We start from the raw sequence: 18,823 nt of genomic DNA on the forward strand, positions 1-18,823 counted from the left end.
TAAAATATTTTTTAAAAATCAATTATACTAAATAACAAAAAATCCCAAACTTTTAAACTTCCATGTGCTGCTCTGGTGCTGGTTCGCCAGAGCAGCTTCGTCACGCTGGCCACGTGACCCGGAAGTGTCTGCGAACAGCGCTGGCTCCCGGCCTCAAGAGTGAGATGAGCGCACAACCCTAGAGTCTGTCAAGACTGGCCCATACGGGCAGGGATACCTTTACCTTTACCTTATACACGGATACACCTCCCCCCTTTTTCTTAAATCGGAGTCCCCCAAAATAGGGGGCATCTTATACATGGGGGCGTCTTGTAGACAGAAAAATATGGCAATTTTTTTATCCATCCACTGTCTTAATAGAAACAGTGGAGATCTTAAATGCTTGTCTTGCTACATGAAACTCTTTTACACTCTAAGAGTATTATGGTAATATTCCAAATAGAATGAAGCCTTGTGTAATAATAAATATTGTTCCATATTTACATAATTGGTACACTTTTTCCATTACTACACGTGAACTTTCAATTTTGAGCAAGGACTGTTAGAGGATCAGAAATGTACTTTATTGAGCCTGCTTTTTAAGGCACAAGGTTCCCTAAGACATAGTAGGTTAGCCCTAAGAAGCAGGGTGAGGAAAACAAATGGACTTAAAAATAATTTTTTAAAAGCAGGCAGCACATGCTCAACTATGAGACATGGCAGGGGATTCTAGTTGTGTTAATTTACCATTTACTACTCAGTTTTGAAGCCTTTGTGGATCAGTGTAAAAATGCGAACTTCTGTATAGATATTTGTGTGTGTGTGTGTGTGTGTGTGTGTGTGTGTGTTTTCAACAAAATAGAAATCTAAATGTTCTGTTTTGTGTAACTTTGATCCAGACATTAAATGGGGCTGCATTCCTACATGCGTTTTCCTCCAGACAGAAGTCTTCTAGAGCCAGTTGTGTGTAGAGTTCATGTGAGGCAAAGATGACAATCTGTTGCCCCAGCACACACAATTTATGGAGATCACCAATGAATGAGTCATCTTCACAGAATTAACTTTGCAAATTAGTCATACCAATCTTCACTGCTGACTGAAATGAAAGTTTTGGTATAATAGATGCACGGTGTGTTGAAACAGCACATTGTTTGCTGCTGCAAAATTTAGTGATGGCCACCAGCTCGGATGGTTTTGATTAGGTCGATAGGGCTACTAGCCACAATAGTTGTGTCCTGTGTCCACAGATGGAGGCAGTATGCCTCTGAATACGTTGCTGGAATTTACAGGTATGGAGTGTACCACTGCCCTATTGGATTTCCTGTACGCATCTGATTGGCAATTCTGCAAATAGGACGTTGGACCAAATGAACACTTGACTTGATTGAGCAGGGATTTTCTTATATTCCTTAATGTAGCAACCAGCAGATGCTCCATTAAAAACTGGTCTGTATTCCATTGGTCTGCTCATCCATGGTCTAATCTCTACCAGCATTTAAGTGCCCTGGGAATTTAAAAGCCACACTTTACTCCAGTTACTGCCCTTTAAAACACTTCTATGTTTTGTCAAATTATAAAATACAAGCCCCATGTAGCTGAAAAATAGAAGTTATGGTAGTTTCCAAGGAAAGCTCAGAAGAACCGAACATGTGCCTGTTCCAACCATTTTCCACTGCTCTAATCAAAATGTAATTAAAATTCTATTGGAAAGCTCATGCTGTAGAGCTGAAGAATGACCTTATAATAAATCCTGAAATTGGCTAAGCAATAAAAGCTGTTCCCGGGTACTATCATTTAACCTTTCTTTAGCATGTTCCTCTCTCTATTAAATCTCCTAATTTAATTTAAAACCCTGGAGGGTAGCATCTCTCAACACAAAGAGTCCAGACATCTGTCATGTTAGTAATAAAATATGAAATATGAAATTAATTTTATTTTTAGGTCAGCCTCAACATGAAGAAAGGAGTATTTTTTTTTAGTATGTAATAGAATGTTGACATTTTGCAATGCCACACTCTTAATTTTTGATAGGTTAGCTGTCACAGGTTAGGCAGGAAGCTAATGGATGGTGGTGGTTGGTTGGTTGGTTTATACCCCTCCTTTTTCTGACATAGACTTAAGGTGGATTACAGATAAAATAAGAAAAAGGGAAAATAGGGGGGAAATTAAATAATAATAATTGGTAGGCGTCCCTACCATGCATTCCTGTGTGGGACCCGGTGAGCCTCCCCCAAAGATCTCAAAACCCAAGCAGGGTTTGTATGAGAGAACACAGACTTCGGATAGTTTGGACCTAAGCCATATAACCAGCACTTTGAATTGTGGCTGGAAGAGGACGGTTAGTCAGGAGTTGTTAGGCTCCATACAGCCAGCCCCACTCAACAATCTGGCTGCAGCCAGTTGAAGTTTCTGAGCACTTTTCAAAGGCAGCCTGACACAGAGAGTGTTAGAGTATTAGTTGAGGTATGCTTGATATTGCCAATGTGCATAGGAAAACAAAAGGTTTAAAATAAGTTATATAAGGGGGAAAACACTGAACTTGAGATATTTTAGATCCGAGAACACTAAGCAGTAATAGTAACACTTTCCTCAAAAGTTAGTGTCAAATCACACATCTGGTATGTATATTATTTTATGTAATCTTGACATAATAGAAAAAACATAAGGAAAATATTGAAAAATTTAAAGCGCTGGCAGCCCTACCAAAGGAAAGGTTTATATGAGAAATTATAGCACTTCCCTTACGAAAGAATGAATTGCAACATCAGGAATCTTGCAATTCAATGGGAAATGATTTCCTCCCATATATCTTTAAATTCTGATGCATTTTATATTTAAACCCACCACATACAAGTAATAAGATTCCAGTTTCAGTACTATATGTATGTTGTTCCATTAAAAATACCCAGAACAGTATAATTCACTGTCAAAACCATAAGAATAATAAAAAATCTTTCCCCCCTAAAATATTTATCCCTGTTGATATCTGTCTTTGAATGACATTGACTTTATGTGCTGTTGATTTAAACTGTTTTTATATTTGTAATTGTTTTATAAAATTATTTTTATATTCAGTTTTCTACAACTTTTTAATATATCCAGCTGTTTTGTTTTTTTATGTCCTTACATTACAAATTGCTCTGGGATGCCTCATGGGAAGCTATTCAGAAATGAAATAAATTATCATATAAAACACGACAGATAAAAAGCAACCTCTGAAAGCAATAAAATACAACTCACACTTAAGAACAAAGCAAAACAGAAATCTAGGAGCAGCGAAAGTGAACAATGATACATTCAAACTAGGGAAGGAATTCAATGTAGTGCTACGGCGATTTCTGTGTTAACATTTCTACTTTCCTGAAGCATAGCTGTCAACTTACAGATTTGAAAATAAGGGACAAGCAGCCTCGAAAATAAGGGATCAGCAGCCAAAATAAGGGATTTTGGCTTAGCTTATACATATATCCGCCACTGATGGAGCCATGCTGCTTTGGCTGCCACTGACTGTGTTCTGCAGGGGGTTGGGTTAGATGATCCTAAGGGTCTATGACTCCCACCAAAGAAGAGGGGCAGACAAAACTGATGAACAGCGTTGAGATGGCAAAGCTTACAGGCAGAATTAGGAACCAGGAAGAGGACCTCTTTAATAAAGAATGGGGAAAGTTTATAATTTAGTTGAAAAGCTATTGTAAGGAGTTACATACATTGGTAGGATTGACAGAAAACTTGTAGTAAAAATTTGAACTATGGATGGACAAAGGATTTATAAAGATAGAGTTATGAAATGGATGCAGAGGGGGAAATCACTACATTAAGATGCTGCACTGGTTGGAGGGGATGCTAAGCAGCACGTCGGGGCTGCCGTCGTCCTGGCGCGAGGAGTTCCATTGGCCCTTCCCCACCCAAGAGAGAGGGAGGGAGAGAGACTCTTGCCCACGCTGCCCGCGAGCCTGGCATGAGGCGGTTGCGGCGCCACAGCGACCACTAAAGTGCCGCCCTTCTGCATCCCTCCCCATCCCCTCCTCTTCCTCCTCCCTCAGCCGCCGCTGCCGCCTCTGGCTTCCCCTGGCAGCGCGGCGGCAGTCTCGCAAGAGAGGGGCTGCCTGCCCGCTCGCCACCACCCGTCTCCTCACAACGTGCCCCTGAGGGGAAAAGGGAGAGACAGAGACGCAGCAGCTCATGCGCTCGCTCTCTCGAGGCGGAGGACCCCGAGCCGCTGCTTCCCTCCCAAGCCGGGCGAGCATGAAACCCGGGAAATTTAAGGGACATCATCAATCCGGGACAGCAGCGGGAAACGGCACTGGGATAAGGGAGTTTCCCGCCAAATAAGGAACGGTTGACAGCTATGCTTATGGAAGTCGGATGTGAAACTTGGAATGGGGAACAGAGCAGAGCCGGGATGGGAAACCTATGGCTCTGCAGATGCTGCTGGATTACAACTCCCAACAGGACCAGTGGTCAAGGATGATGGAAGTTGTAGTCTAATAAGAGCTTGAGGGCCACAGGTTCCCTGTCCCTGGAAGAGCTTTCTTTCAAGGTACTGTAACTGGAACACTGAAAAGGAGCACCCTACCCAGCAACATTTTGTTCTACTTCCCCCTTGTATTATATACTAAAAATGCAATACAGCAACCTATTATTAACACAAGGGACGCTTTATATGTAACATATGAGCAGTATTTGACATGGACAAGATACCCATCTTATTTAGACACTCGGCTAAACCTGATATCAAACCCTAATACAAGGAGTAAGGAGATTTTTATGCAAAGGGGATCGCTTTCTTTTTCAGACTGGGCTCAGTGGGCTCCACATTTTGTCTTTTTAATTATCTCAAGCCCCTTTTTCTTCCTTGGCATTTGGAGTGGGGTGTTGTTTCTGCAGGCAGCACTCCCAGCAGTGGTTTTGCTGGGCTCAGAAGGTAAAAGACCTTGTGATATTGGTTCCAGGTTATGATAGGAAGGCACATGAAGCTACCTCCTTGCAGAAGCTGAGCAGGTCTCAGTGTGGTCACCTGGGAACCACGTGGATGCTACCTTGGGTCCCATGATGGAAAAAAAGGCAGGATATAAATTAATTTTTTAAAAGTACATTTTCCAAAGGCCACTTTCAGTCTTGTAATGCAGTTTGCAACTAGGTACATGGGAAATAGCCCTGGAATAGATCGACTGTGCAGCATTTCGGTACTAGTTCTAACAACGGAAGAATGTGAGCTACAGCTGTGACAATTTCCCTCTCTGTAGAGGACAAATCTAAGCCTGATTTCTATGTAGCAGACTGACAGTTCGATTTTTCACCTTGCTTTCCTCCATAACAACAGCCTACCCATACCCTTGTATAAGCACACAGAATATTTAGTGTTTAAGGAAGAGTCTTCAGGCATTTAAATATATTTTGTTTACTTAATAGAACTTCATCAAGCATTCTAGAAGATACCTGAGATTAATAGCATACAGAACAAATCTAAAATATTGGTTGATGGATTGCTGAGAAACCCTTAATTACCTGATTCAGCAAGGATACAATTGGGCGGCAAGCAAAAGATGATATAAAATGAGAGGGTGGTAGATGTTCAAAGAAAGGCATGTTTATACCCAGTTATTAGTTACCAAAGAAAAACAGCCCCATTCCACAATATATCCAACTTAATGAAAGGTTGATAAACCATATACCCAAAACACACTTCTGCAACAATCTTGATTAAGCAAGAGAATTTTAGCAATATCTAATAGAACTACATCAAATACCAACAATTGCTTCTTTTTTAAGGCATGTCTAAAAAAAACCCCTCCATAGTCATAGACATATTATCAAAATCTAAATTATACAAAAGTGTGTTTGGCTCACATCTAAGGGTACTATAAGTATCAATGTTAAAAATAACATTTGATGTAAAGATCACTTGTTTAACTAATCTATAAAGATGGGTTGAATGAATCAGGCCACTCCAACATTTTCTTTTTGTACCAGGGGACATGCGTATTGTTGCTAAATAGGGCAGGTAGAGTAGCAGTTGTTTGAACGTTTGTTGATAACAACTACCGTATTTTTCGTCCCATACGACGCTCCATCCCATAGGACGCACCTAGTTTTTTTGGGGGGAAATAAAGGAAAAATTTTTTTCCTTTATTTCCCCCCCAAAAGCAGGTCGGGGAAACCGAACCAGGTCGAGGAACAGCGGGATGGTGGCGCTGCGCCTCCCTGCTGTCCCCTGAGCTTGTGGGGCTGGCCGATGTCTGCCCGGCGCGAGGGGCGCTCTGCTTCAGGGCGCCCTCGCGATGGGCGGCAGGCTGCTATCCGCAGCGTGGGGAGCCCTGCGAGGAACTCCTGCAAGGCTCCCCATGCTGCGGATGTCTGCCTGGCGCGGGGGGGGGGGCGCTCTGCTTCAGGGCGCCCCTCACGCTGGGCGGCAGGCTGCTATCCGCAGCCTAGACATCTCTGCCGGACCTCCCGTAGGGCTGCCTAGGCTGCGGATGTCTTCCTGAAGCCTGGAGAGCAAGAGGGGTCAGTGCGCACCGACCCCTCTCGCTCTCCAAGCTTCAGCGAAAGCCTGCATTCGCCCCATAGGACGCACCCAGATTTCCCCTTCATTTTTGGAGGGGAAAAAGTGCGTCCTATAGGGCGAAAAATACGGTAGATCTACACCTGCAGCGGCTCCACTCACGCCCTGGGCTTCAAGGCTCTATGGTGCACAGTCCTAGCCTGTCTCTGAAGTACATTACAAGAATAGAAATATGTATTTTATTCCCATTTTGACAGATCTAATTGTGCTGCATTGGGGTACAGAAAATTAGCTATGGGGCCTGTCTCTGGCACCAGCAAAAATGGGTGCTTTGCAACATAGCACACTGTCTGTATCGCTTCAGGAAGTGGCTGACTGGACAACACGTCTGATCTCCTGCACATTACCCCGGTAGTCAGAATATATTTTCCTCTTCCTTTCCTGCTGTGTGTTGCTGGGTGAAAAATCCTCATTTATTGAAATGTGTGACAGCTTTAAAGCGGTGGACCTGCTACTTGTAGCTTAGCCTTTTGCAAGGAAATCCCTCTCTCGTTTGTCAAGAGAAACGAAACTTCCATAAATACTCCGTACTCCAAGGAATACAAGATGTTCTGGATCTGAAGCACTTCTGCTCTTCTTGAAACTTAATTATAAGTTGTATTGAGGTTTTTAAGTATTTTGAAAGCTTTTCCTTTGACAGGTTGATTCAGACTCCTGGAAGTATGATGAAATTTTTGTTGTGTTTCTTTTTATGCAACTCTGTCTACATGAGCAACTAGGTGTAAGGTAAATTATTTTTGCAGGTTGCAATATTGTGTAGAAACAATTAAATTAAACGTTGTGCTTTTGGTTGATGCTGAGTTAGTCTGCTGCCTAAAATAAAATGAAATGGTATAATATAGGTAGTGACTGGTTATTTTACTAAGCAGTTGGCTGTTTGCTTTATATACAATGAGAGGCAGCTACTTTAGGTCAGTTCATAACATTTCAGAGTTGTTCTAGCAGTATCCAGTCATGGGGAAGGGAAGATTTTCCTTAAGACCGTTGTGTATAAATTAAGGTTACCAGATTTTTTTCAGTGAATCTGGGAACACTTTTCAACTTCAATGGCTTTTGTATGGGGACTGATTTGTAAAACCGGGGACTGGCCCCGGGAAACGGGCACATCTGGTAACCTTAGTATAAATGGCCTCTCCCTGCTACTTCATTCTTGATCATGCTGGCCTCCACTTCAGTTCAGGATGGGAGGACTATTGAGAAGGAAATGGCTGCAGCAAGGCACACAGGCCATACCTGAGCAGAATAGCAGTGTCATAGCCAATGTCGAGCTGGGGAAATGTGCATTTACGGTACTGAGTTATAAACAGTTGGATTTCCTGAGCTTAGGGAGGAGGGGAGCAGAAACTGAACAGGCAAGTGTCTCGTAAGTGTAAGTGAACAAAAGTGTGGTTGTTCTATAGTGTGTGTGCCCAATGTGGAAGCACTCTTTGAGAGGACCAGTTTTGTGATAAAAGATTGTGTATTTAGCATCACCTGAACTAAGGCCTGTTCATAAGGTAAAGGTAAAGGGACCCCTGACCGTTAGGTCCAGTTGTGGACGACTCTGGGGTTGCGGCGCTCATCTTGCTTTACTGGCTGAGGGAGCCGGCGTACAGCTTCCGGGTCATGTGGCCGGCATGACTAAGCCGCTTCTGACGAAACCAGAGCAGCACACGGAAACGTTGTTTACCTTCCCACCAGAGCGGTACCTATTTATCTACTTGCACTGCATGCTTTCGAACTGCTAGGTTGGCAGGAGCAGGGAGCAAGCAACGGAAGCTCACCCTGTTGTGGGGATTCGAACCGCCAGCCTTCTGATTGGCAAGCCCTAGGCTCTGTGGTTTAGACCACAGCGCCACCCACATCCTGTTCATAGGTCCCTATAAATTCAGTGCTGTGATTCCTACTTGCCACAATAAAACTACCCAATTTTTACGTGGTCTCCTTAGAAGAACAAAATAAAACATCTCATTAATCAGACAAAGGGCCTGTCTAGCCTAGGATCCAATTTAAAGTGGCCCAGCAGAAGCTCACAAGAGATCCTAAAGGCAAGAGCCCTCCCCACCATTTACTCAGGAAATAGTTGCAGTCATTGAACAAGAGGACAGATTCTTTCCCTCCCCACACCATACATAATTAAACCTCTTATCGTCCTCTCTGTTGGGTTCTTGTCTTTTTTTCTAACGTAAAAAGCTTCAAACCTTTTAACCTTTTCTCATATAGAAAGTGCTCCCAACCCCCTAGATAATTTTGCCTGCCTTTTTCTGCAGTGTTTGATTCTCCAGTATTACCTAACACAATATTCAATATGAGGCTAGATCGTGTATTTACATAAGCACATTATTACATTGTCCATTTTTATTTTTATGACCATTCAGTCCTTCTCCTAATAATTCCCAGCATGGAAATTTGCCATGTTCACTGATTAAACATAATGAGTTGACATTTTTCATTGAGTTATTCACAGTGATTCCATGCTCCTTTTCCTGACTGGTTGCTGTCAGCTTGCATATGTACCGATAGGGTAAAATATCCTAGTGTCAGAGCTTATCATTTTATACCTGCATATATTTTACTCTTTTGTTGTGCTTTCCCAATTTGGAAAGCTTCCTTTGGAGTTATCTTGGGGGTTTTTTACCATCCTGAATCATGTTTGTCTCATACACAAATATGGGCACTTACCTGCTCACCTCAAGCTTCAGATATTTCTAAAATAAATATCATCCCTGCCAATACAGATCCTTGTGGAACCTGAATATTTACCTCTTTCCACTGTAATAGTCTGTTGATTCTTACCTTTCAACCTCCTGTTCTTTAAACACTTACAATCCATTAGAGAACCAATCTTCATATTCAGTGACTCCTAAGAGCTTTTGGTGATGGGTTTTGTCCAAAGCCTTTTGGAAGTCCAAGTATTCAGTGTCTTAATGTGTTTGTTGACATGAACCTCTAAAACAGGCATAGGCAAACTCCGGCCCTCCAGTTTTTTGGGACTACAATTCCCATCATCCCTGACCACTGGTCCTGTTAGATGGGGATTGTTCTAAAAGGTTGATGAGGCAGGATTCCCCACTGAGGAAGCGCTTCCCATTGGCTCTGTACTTCTTTCTTCAATATTCTTAATAATGCTTTCTACCAATTTACCATGGATAGACATTAGACCAACAGGCCTATAATTTCCTGTGTTGATTTTACATTGGCTACCTTCTAATTATCCAGTACAGAAATATGTAAGGCATTACACATCTTTGTCAAAAGATGAACAATTTCACATTTGAGTTCCTAAGAAAGTCTCAGGTAGGAAGAAGTGACGTCCTCTGCCAGCTGTGCAGGGCATGGGAGGCCTCCCTAGCCCAGCAGTGAACTGCACTGGGCCACAACTGGCACCCATTGTAAAAGCTGAGCAATATATTCCACTAGATTCCTCCTACTAACATTATTTTCCCAATAAAGTATTTATATAGGTAAACTTACTGAACATATGGACAATAACTGGACATACCAGCAATACCTCATATGTCCTTTATGTTAGAATTCCTGCTCCATGATTGCAGTCATAGGATTGTTGTCTATCACATGACGGTGTATGGGAAGTGACAGAGACAGAATGTTTGTGTTACTGTGTTCCGTGAAGTGGGACTATTGTCCTTTGTTCTTTTCTCTTTGCTGTCTGATGCTAGAGAGAGAGGGAGCTATGTTGCAGTGTTCCGTGTGTGTTTATATGTAAATAAAGTAGATTAGCCAAAATGCTGAGTTGCTGAGGTCTGTTATGCAAGCTGCGAAGACTCTGCGGATCCCTAAGTGTGCCGATGTCTGTTGGCATCGGTTGCTGTGATGTTTGGTCAGAAGAAAGCTTTTGAAACTCCCAAACGATCGACCAGGAGGGAGGGAACATGTCAGTCGGGTGTGTGTCTCTACCAGGGTCCTACTCAAGTGTAGAATGAGCTCCTGACACTTTATAGTGGAGTATAATGCCACCATTGCCTTTGGTTTTAAAAGATATACTTTAAAATTATAATATTAAACTGTTCCTTTTTAGTGGCTTATAGTCAGTTTATTTCAAGGGATGAGGTCCGTTTAAATATTAATCTGCTTATTTTTTTTATCTGGCTCAGCTATTAATCTTGCATGTAATTTATGGATAATAACCAAAAACAAGGTGAAGGAAAAGGAGCTGGTCTCCATGTGGTGGTAACGTCATTTCCATCACTGATACTAGATGACTTCGTATTACACACACTTGCAAAGAACAGCCCTCACCTTTTTACAGACTCAAACCCTCATATAAATAGGGACGGGAAAGTCACAATTGCTAACAGTACTTGGAATCTATCCCTTTCTGGAAAGTAGTAAGCATACTCAATTGATTAGTAGCTTTGAACTACTACTAGTAAAAACTAGTAAATTTTGTTGCTGTTTGGTGTAAGATGTGTGTTTGGTTTTATTGTTCATCCAAAGTTAGGGATGTATATAAGAATGTGTGAGTGCGTAGAGATGCGCACAAACACACAAAATATATGCTATTTTGACTGATGATCAACCCTGCCTTAATTATCATTGCTAAAACTTAATTTCCAGTGCAATAGTGTCTTAATTCCTTCCTGTCTGCAATTGGTAATTGTAGGGATATTTTTCTTATCTGTCTACTTATTGAGAGGAAAATTTCACCGCTGTCCAATGATGACTTATCCATCAAACTGGGCTTTTCTGTCTCTCCAGATCCAGAAGTGGCCAGCCCTCCTCAGATTGCTTTCTAACAGCTGTATGGGGCCACCCATCTGTCAATTGCTTGATGTCATATGATATCAGGCACAGGAAAGATGGTTGTGGTTCACTCAAAATTCCAGAGGTTCACCACCACTAGTTTAAACCATAGTTAAAAACGAACTATTAACGTGAACAAGCAGTGTGCTGATGTACACTTTCCAAACAAAACACAAGTTGGAGACAAACCATTAAACTTAGATCATTAGCATGATTTATATTGCTAGTCCAGCTTCATCAGAATTTAGCAACAATATTCATGATCCAGCTGATGTTTCTCCTATCCGTCTGCTTCTATTTCAAAGGGAAGCTTTCAGCATGCTTAATTATGTAATTAAAACCATGGGAATATCTGTACTACTTAATTTTGACGGGATTTTATTCTGTATGTTCAGCTTATTTGCCTTTTATTTTCAGCAATTGTGCAGATGTTCTCTGTGCAGCAAAACTTTCTCAGTTTTAATGTTAGCAAGAGTTACCAAAAGTTGCTGATATCCAAGGTACAAACTTGCCCTATAAGCCAGTCTGATTGCTTCCATTGGCTAATTGATGTTTTGCTGTGAAAAGGCTGGGCTTATTCTTGTGATTTTTCATTTCTTTCAGTTACTGCAATGGGTGCATGCTGGATCCAATTTGTGGCTTTTGCTACAAACTAAACAAGTCAAGTGTTGTGGAGTCCTCCTGTGTCCCTGTCGATAGGAAGTCTACAATGGAAGCAGCCTGGGGCAGGTACGTTGCTTTTGTGTTGCTTAATTTCATATTAAAAGGACCTTAATATCCTTTTATAAGAAGTGCCACTGTTACACTTGTCCTCAAACTGGTATTTTGTCATTATTTATAATAATAATGTGCACCAGAGGTTTCCTCTTGTCAAAAACCCTCTCATTTTGCTTCCATTTTCCCCCTTTCTCAAAAAATAAAAATGCTGTAGGATGGAATCATTTGTGAGTGCTGACTTAAAGGTCACATCACACTTTCTTTTTGAACATCAATGGCAAAGACAAAAACAAACCTTAATAACCTTTGTGCCAAGACCCAATGCTGACTCTGGCAGTGGAGGGACTTAGTGCACATCAAATTGATGAGGTGGCAAGAAGCAAAAATAATTAAAGATGACACAATGTTGCAACAGTAAATATTGCACCATGCACCCTGATCTCTGAGCAGCTTTCAGGGGTTCCGGCAATTACCTTGGTTTTTGGTTTCTGGAGACTGGTAGGGTTTTCTGTGATCAAAGGTTTATTTTACACATATCTTCAGGCATAGATGGAAGGCTCACAGCTGTATCACCCAAACAGATTGCATTCGCCTGTTTGTTGTTTTTGGGGGTGGGGGTACCAAACCCATAGCTTTATTTTCTCCTAGAGATCAAGCCAAGCCTCTGCATCTGTCCAGCCCAGTTTCTAGTTTTCCAGGCCCTTTTGTTCACTTGCACTCCATGACATTTCCATGACATCACATCCAGCCAGAAGAGGGAGAAGAAAGACCATGCCCCCATCTAGAAGGATGCCCAACCATTAGCTCCTATGGCAACAGAGTACCTATACTAATCAATCGCTTTAGTTACTCAGAAGTCCATTATTGTTTGACAAAGAAGTGACAGTAATGATAGTTTGAGACAAGTTTAACTGAAACATAATTCAGGATGACGTATTTCACTACTTTGGCTGGCATCTACCAGAATATATTTCTGTGTCTGGTAAAATTTTCTAAAATACGTTGTGCTATTGGCTACCCCACTTCCAGTTAATATGGAGGTGGCTGGCAAGGAATTTAAACAATCTCTGTCCTTAAGTCCAGTTTCTAACTCATTCTGAATTTGGAAACTATATAAAGGAAGTATCCTATTTGACTCCAGTATGGTTAACTGGTTTGTAATTGGTGACTTCCTGTCAACAAGTAATCCTTGCAAATTCTGAACACCCTTAAATGTTCTTTTGCAGAAATTAAGAGGCGAGCCCATTTCCTTCTGTCGTATAAACCGAGCAAAATACTTTTAAAGAGTTTTCTGTTGTACAGACTGTTGTTTGTGAGCCATTTTATTCCCTTTTTTTATTCCCAGGTAGAGGGGCATAGAAAGTGATAGTAAGGCCAAAGGAAATAGATAGTGGTGAATTCAAGAACATGCTACTCACTGAATTTCAATGAGCCAAAAGGCAGCCAGTGTGTGCATTCACAAAGTAGCCATCTCTGAATCTACCTTCTAATGTGCCATATCCCTTCATGCTTCTTGAATATGTCCCACCAACCCAAAACTTGTGATTTATGGTTATCACACACACACACACACACACACACACACACACACTGCTTTTCATTCAGATACCTCTTGAAAAGCAAATACCAACTCATAACAATGTGAAAGATTACATATTATTTTGTGACATCTGTGTCCCATTGACCTGCTGAAATTTCACTCCTTTTTAGTATTTTCATGCGATGCATCAAACTGCATAGCTGTCAGAATGACTGACTTAAACTGTGCTTGAGAAGGTGGAATTATCACTTGGGTTCATACAAATCTAGTCACAGTTGTCAGAAGTAATGGGCTGTTTGTTAATGAGTGTCACACTCTTTTCACACCATTAGTGCTTTTTTTAAATATGTCCACATCAGTGTTTATAAAAGTTCCTAATTTGGTGCCAGTAGAAGTTCAGTCTTACATCAGTTGCAGCAGTGTATAATACCTCTCAGTTTTAGGGGGATTTTAGAATATGGCCCCTCTCAATATGTATTGTTGCATGCCATCCCAATCTCTGAGCGGTTCAAGATTCCAGGGTTTCCAGGCGCTTATTTACCCAGGGTTCGGTTTCCTTGGCATGAGGGACAGTGGAGACTGTGGTGTCTTAATGATATATGGCTTATTTACACATAAATGCAACCTGAGCCTATGATGGAGGAGCTTGCAGCATTAACACTGCAGAGGGTCTTGCTTCTCCCATAGCCACAGTCTTTGATTCAAGCAGAAATCAAGCATGGCTCTCACTATCTGGCTTCTGCCTGCAGCCTGCTTCCAGTCCAGCTCAAACACACACCACACTTTTGTCTTTTTCACTACCAGCCAAGTGAGGGAAAGGGCCCACCCATTTGCTCTCTGGCACAGTGCAACTTCTTTTCTTATACTAGTGACCAGTACAGCCAATGGGATCCTCCATTAGGTTTTAACCCTTGCTGGATCCAGGCATTAGAAAGGGCTTAGGCATCATAACAACCTAACCTCCCCACCCCAACGCAGAACGGTATTCTCTTTAGTCTTCCACTCCCTTCCCCACCTTTCCTCAAAAGGCAAAGATATTGAAGAATTGTAACCATTCCAAAAAGTTGAGATATTTTTGGTCATTTCCATAAGTCTAATTTTCCTGAGATAGATTAAATAATCCACTTTAATGAAAGGGTAATTTTTTAAGATTGGATCTACTAATTGTATTGGTAACATAACTTCAATGCAGTTGTGAAATATGTTAAGGCTGGCTAGTTTAATAATGTATAGATCGTCAGGTTAGCAAATGGTATTTGTACAATGTGCTATAAGAATGCATGAAATTTATATTTAGTACTTAAAGCTGCACCAATGAATTGCACTACCTTTTGAAAGTATCATTCAGGATTAGAACACAATCATGCTGTTAGTTCATTCATGTGGGAAGAACCTAGTTCTGTCATCTGGAAGCTTCACAATTCACCTTCCGACTCTAAAACAGTTGAAATATTTCAAGACAAAAATCAACGTCAAGTGTGATTAATGTAATCATTGTTCTTCTGACAAACATGTCTCTGTGCTCTTCTATTCTTATGCTGTTGATTACAGCTGTTATAATTGTACTTAATGATGGCTAATGACTGAAATAGCGTTTAGAATAATAGGACATTAAAGCAAGGCTATGCGCTGTTCACTTCTTTCTGTTAAGAAGACCTTTCACAATGGTGAGAGCATAAAAGACCAACTAAATACTGTTGCTTGCTTGCAAAAGTTGCTTTCTTGCAATCCAATGAAGTGCGAGTCTTGTAACATAAGGAAAAGGGAATATCACATTGGAAGAAGAAGAAGAAGAAGAAGAAGAAGAAGAAGAAGAAGAAGAAGACAACAAATTGAAAAGAAAACCCAACTTATCTGTAATTGGTTCACTCTGTAAGGACTAAAATCAAAGTTATGTTTGAAATTGATGGCATTGGAGAACAAGCTTACGTCAGGACATTAGAAACACTTTAGCTTTAAGTCTCATTAAACCTGGGCGAATACAAAAAGCTTCTTGGCAACCTAATTAATCATTGCAGTATTCTTGGGAGGTGTTATTCACTACTGAATAGCTTGTTTTCTATTCCCTGATTTTGATCTGCTTAAGGACCAGTTTGCTAAGTATATCGCTGGGTGGTTGCAATGTGTCCAAGGGTACCCTTCTCAATTGAAAAGTGGAGGAGTTACAAACCTTTATAAGAACAGGAGGGTGGATGTGCTCAGAATGCAGACAATATATTTAATGTCCACCCCGCTTAGTGTCTTTGGCCACGCTGTGACGTTCTGGGGTGTTAGATGTTCATGAGCATTTTCTGCATTGCTGTCAGGATGATTGGTGATAAAAATTCTGAAGTCTGCAGAGCACAGCTCCTGGTGTTTCGGCTCTAGACGAACTTTCTGGTTTGTATACAGTAGCAAATGCCTTGTTTGGGCGAAACTGATTAAAATGACACCATTGTGCCCTCAACTGCAGTTCAGTTGCCTAGTCACTTGCTTAGTGTCATAATAAATTGTATGAAAGCTGGAGAGAGTTAAGCAAACAGTCTTCCCTGTTCATGCAGCTGTGCTTTTCCCTGTGCTGTGCTGAGGACATACAGTGCACATTTAGTGGTGAAATTCAGGATTACTGAAATTCAGGATTACAGTGGCCCAACTGCACATCATGCTAAACCATAGAATTTTGTGTATGTTCCCCTACCCCTAGAGCAAACAACAATCCCTGCCTTATTTCTGCATCTAACCTGGGAGTCATAGTTTGTTTCTCTACAAACCAACCATACTTGGTTAGTCAAGAGCAAACCTTGTCTGAACATGGTTGGGTTTTTTGGAAACGGCAAACCATGATCCTCGGTTTGGATGTAATACTAAGCCAGGGATTGTGATTTTTGCTACTGCTGGGGGAGCAGTGAAGCAAGAGCCATCTGTGTGCTCACAGTAAACCATTAGCTATAGTTTGGCACTGTTCATCTGTCACAGTAATGCCTGTGGGAAGTAGGTTGGCCACTGTGAACAGGATTAGGTGTGCCTTTGGGTTCTTCGAGACACACAAAAGTAACAACATATTTTCCTTTTGCAGCTGGTTACTTATGTGCATTTAATAGCTTACTGGCCCACTTTCTAGAGCTGCTAAACTTAAAAATGAGTTCCTGTTCATAATGAAAGAATAGAGCCCTTGATGAAATATACACGAGCAGCATAATGTGTAAGCTGAATACTTGTACAATTAAGTCTCAATGACTTTGGTTCACACACAGAAACAACACCCATGTTGTCAGACTTCCTGTTCATGTAGTTGAGAATCTAAGTATTGCCATTCTGAGTCAGACTAAGATCCATCTAGTTGTCATTGTTTCAAGAAGTGGACAGCTGGTAATCAGAGGCAGGGTATTGACATAATTATCCCTCACAATTTTAATCTATTTTAAAAGCAGATAAGGACTGTGCCCTAAATATTCCTCTCTCTTAATTTTGTGAGCTTAAAAGTGCTGTGAGGAGAAAACTTCAAAAAACATGATAGCAGTATTCCTCCTTTTAATAACGCTCAGTGCCATATTTTTAATCTGCTGTTGGTCTGGCACTTGTTGCTGCTTCTTCCTGGATAAGTCACAAGAGAAGATACGAAGAGGCCTTCCTATCTAGTCCAACATCCTGCTCCCATGGTTGTCAGATGCCTATGGGAAACCCACAAACAGGACACAAGGGCAGTAGCTGTCTCCTTCTGTTGTTACCAAATGATTCGCATCTGACCTTGGAAAGAGTTTATCACTATTGTACTAGACACATGGTCTTGCACTAGCTGTTTAGGAATGCATACACTACAGCCAAACTTTGGTTCTCAAAAGGCTCCGTTGCCGAACATTTCGGCTCCCGAACACCGAAAACCCGGAAGTAAATGCTCCGGTTTTCGAACCTTTTTCGGAACCTGAACGTCCAATGCGGCTTCTGCTTGAGTGCAAGAAGCACTTGCAACAAATCAGAAGCTGCGCCTCGGTTGTCCAATGGTGTTCCGGAATGGATTACATTCAACAACCAAGTTTGACTGTATTGAAAGCTAAGGACAGCATGAGCATTGGTTCTTAAAAGCAAGAATAGTAAAGGTAAAGGTAAAGGGACCCTTGACCATTAGGTCCAGTAGTGACTGACTCTGGGGTTGCGGCACTCATCTCGCTTTATTGGCCGAGGGAGCCGGCGTACAGCTTCCGGGTCATGTGGCCAGCATGACTAAGCCACTTCTGGCGAACCAGAGCAGTGCACGGAAACGCTGTTTACCTTCCCACTGGAGCGGTACCTATTTATCTACTTGCACTTTGACGTGCTTTTGAACTGCTAGGTTGGCAGGAGCAGGGACCGAGCAATGGGAGCTCACCCCGTCACGCGGATTCGAACCGCCGACCTTCTGATCGGCAAGTCCTAGGCTCTGTGGTTTAACCCACAGCACCACCCGCATCCCAAAGAATAGTAATGACACCCAATAAATTGGTGAACATGGGAGAGGGATTCAAAAGGGGACTACTTTTGCACATCTCTGCAAAGTAGTTTGTGCTTAGCCGAAAGCAGTCTAAATTAATGGTTGTTGCCACACAGTTTAGTGGGGGATTTCATATGTGCTGTGAGGAATTACTTTCTTTTGTGTCTCCTGAATCTAATCTGTCCTCAGCCAATTCTGTTAGGCAGCCCAGAGTTCTGTGCTGTACAAAACAGAGTAGAATGTGTCTGTAGCTACTCTGCATACTAATAATTTTATAATGCTCCCATGGTCCTGCGTAGGATCAAGTTAGATGTTACTTTAGTTGTTTGGTTAGCAACCACATCAGAGGATTTCCTTTTTCATGAATACTAGTTGCAGAGGGCTCCAGTTGTCATTGGGAACACATGGTATAAGGGGCAAAAGTTTAGCTATATTTTTGACAAAAATTACACACAATTAACTCCTTAAAAAAAGAGAGTGACTCTAATTGGCGCCAATGGGAGGTTTTCTTCGTAAGGCTTTTCTTACTGATTAGAAGCACAGCTGGGGATGGAACAGTTAAACATCACTGGAGATATTCTGAAGTATAAAGAATATATATTGTGCTATATTTATTAATTTATTGTGGCAGTTACACATACACACACACCCTTTGTATGATGTCTGTGGAAAGTACAAGATGATCAATATGCATAAATCTGTTTTAACTACAAGGCTGCTATGCTTCCACTTTCTCAGTAATTTTGAGGGAAATGTTGTTATCTAGCCTTATTATTTTATAGTCCATATAAATCATGGCATGTTCTTGTTTACAACTCTTTAGCCCTGACTC

The 18,823-nt window shown here is 41.4% G+C and overlaps 1 protein-coding gene across 2 annotated transcripts in view; it reads left to right on the plus strand.

Annotated features, from left to right (window-relative positions):
* SLC2A13 (solute carrier family 2 member 13) overlaps nt 1-18,823 on the plus strand; it is a 105,878-nt gene that overhangs the window by 69,415 nt on the left and 17,640 nt on the right. For both annotated transcript variants that reach the window (XM_083463530.1, XM_083463531.1), the window contains exon 7: nt 11,891-12,016. In XM_083463530.1, the coding sequence (XP_083319656.1) occupies nt 11,891-12,016 (126 nt within the window). The remainder of the gene's footprint in view (nt 1-11,890; nt 12,017-18,823) is intronic.

This window comes from Podarcis liolepis (assembly GCF_965112155.1).
Source record: "Podarcis liolepis genome assembly, chromosome: 10".
NCBI lineage: Eukaryota > Metazoa > Chordata > Lepidosauria > Squamata > Lacertidae > Podarcis > Podarcis liolepis.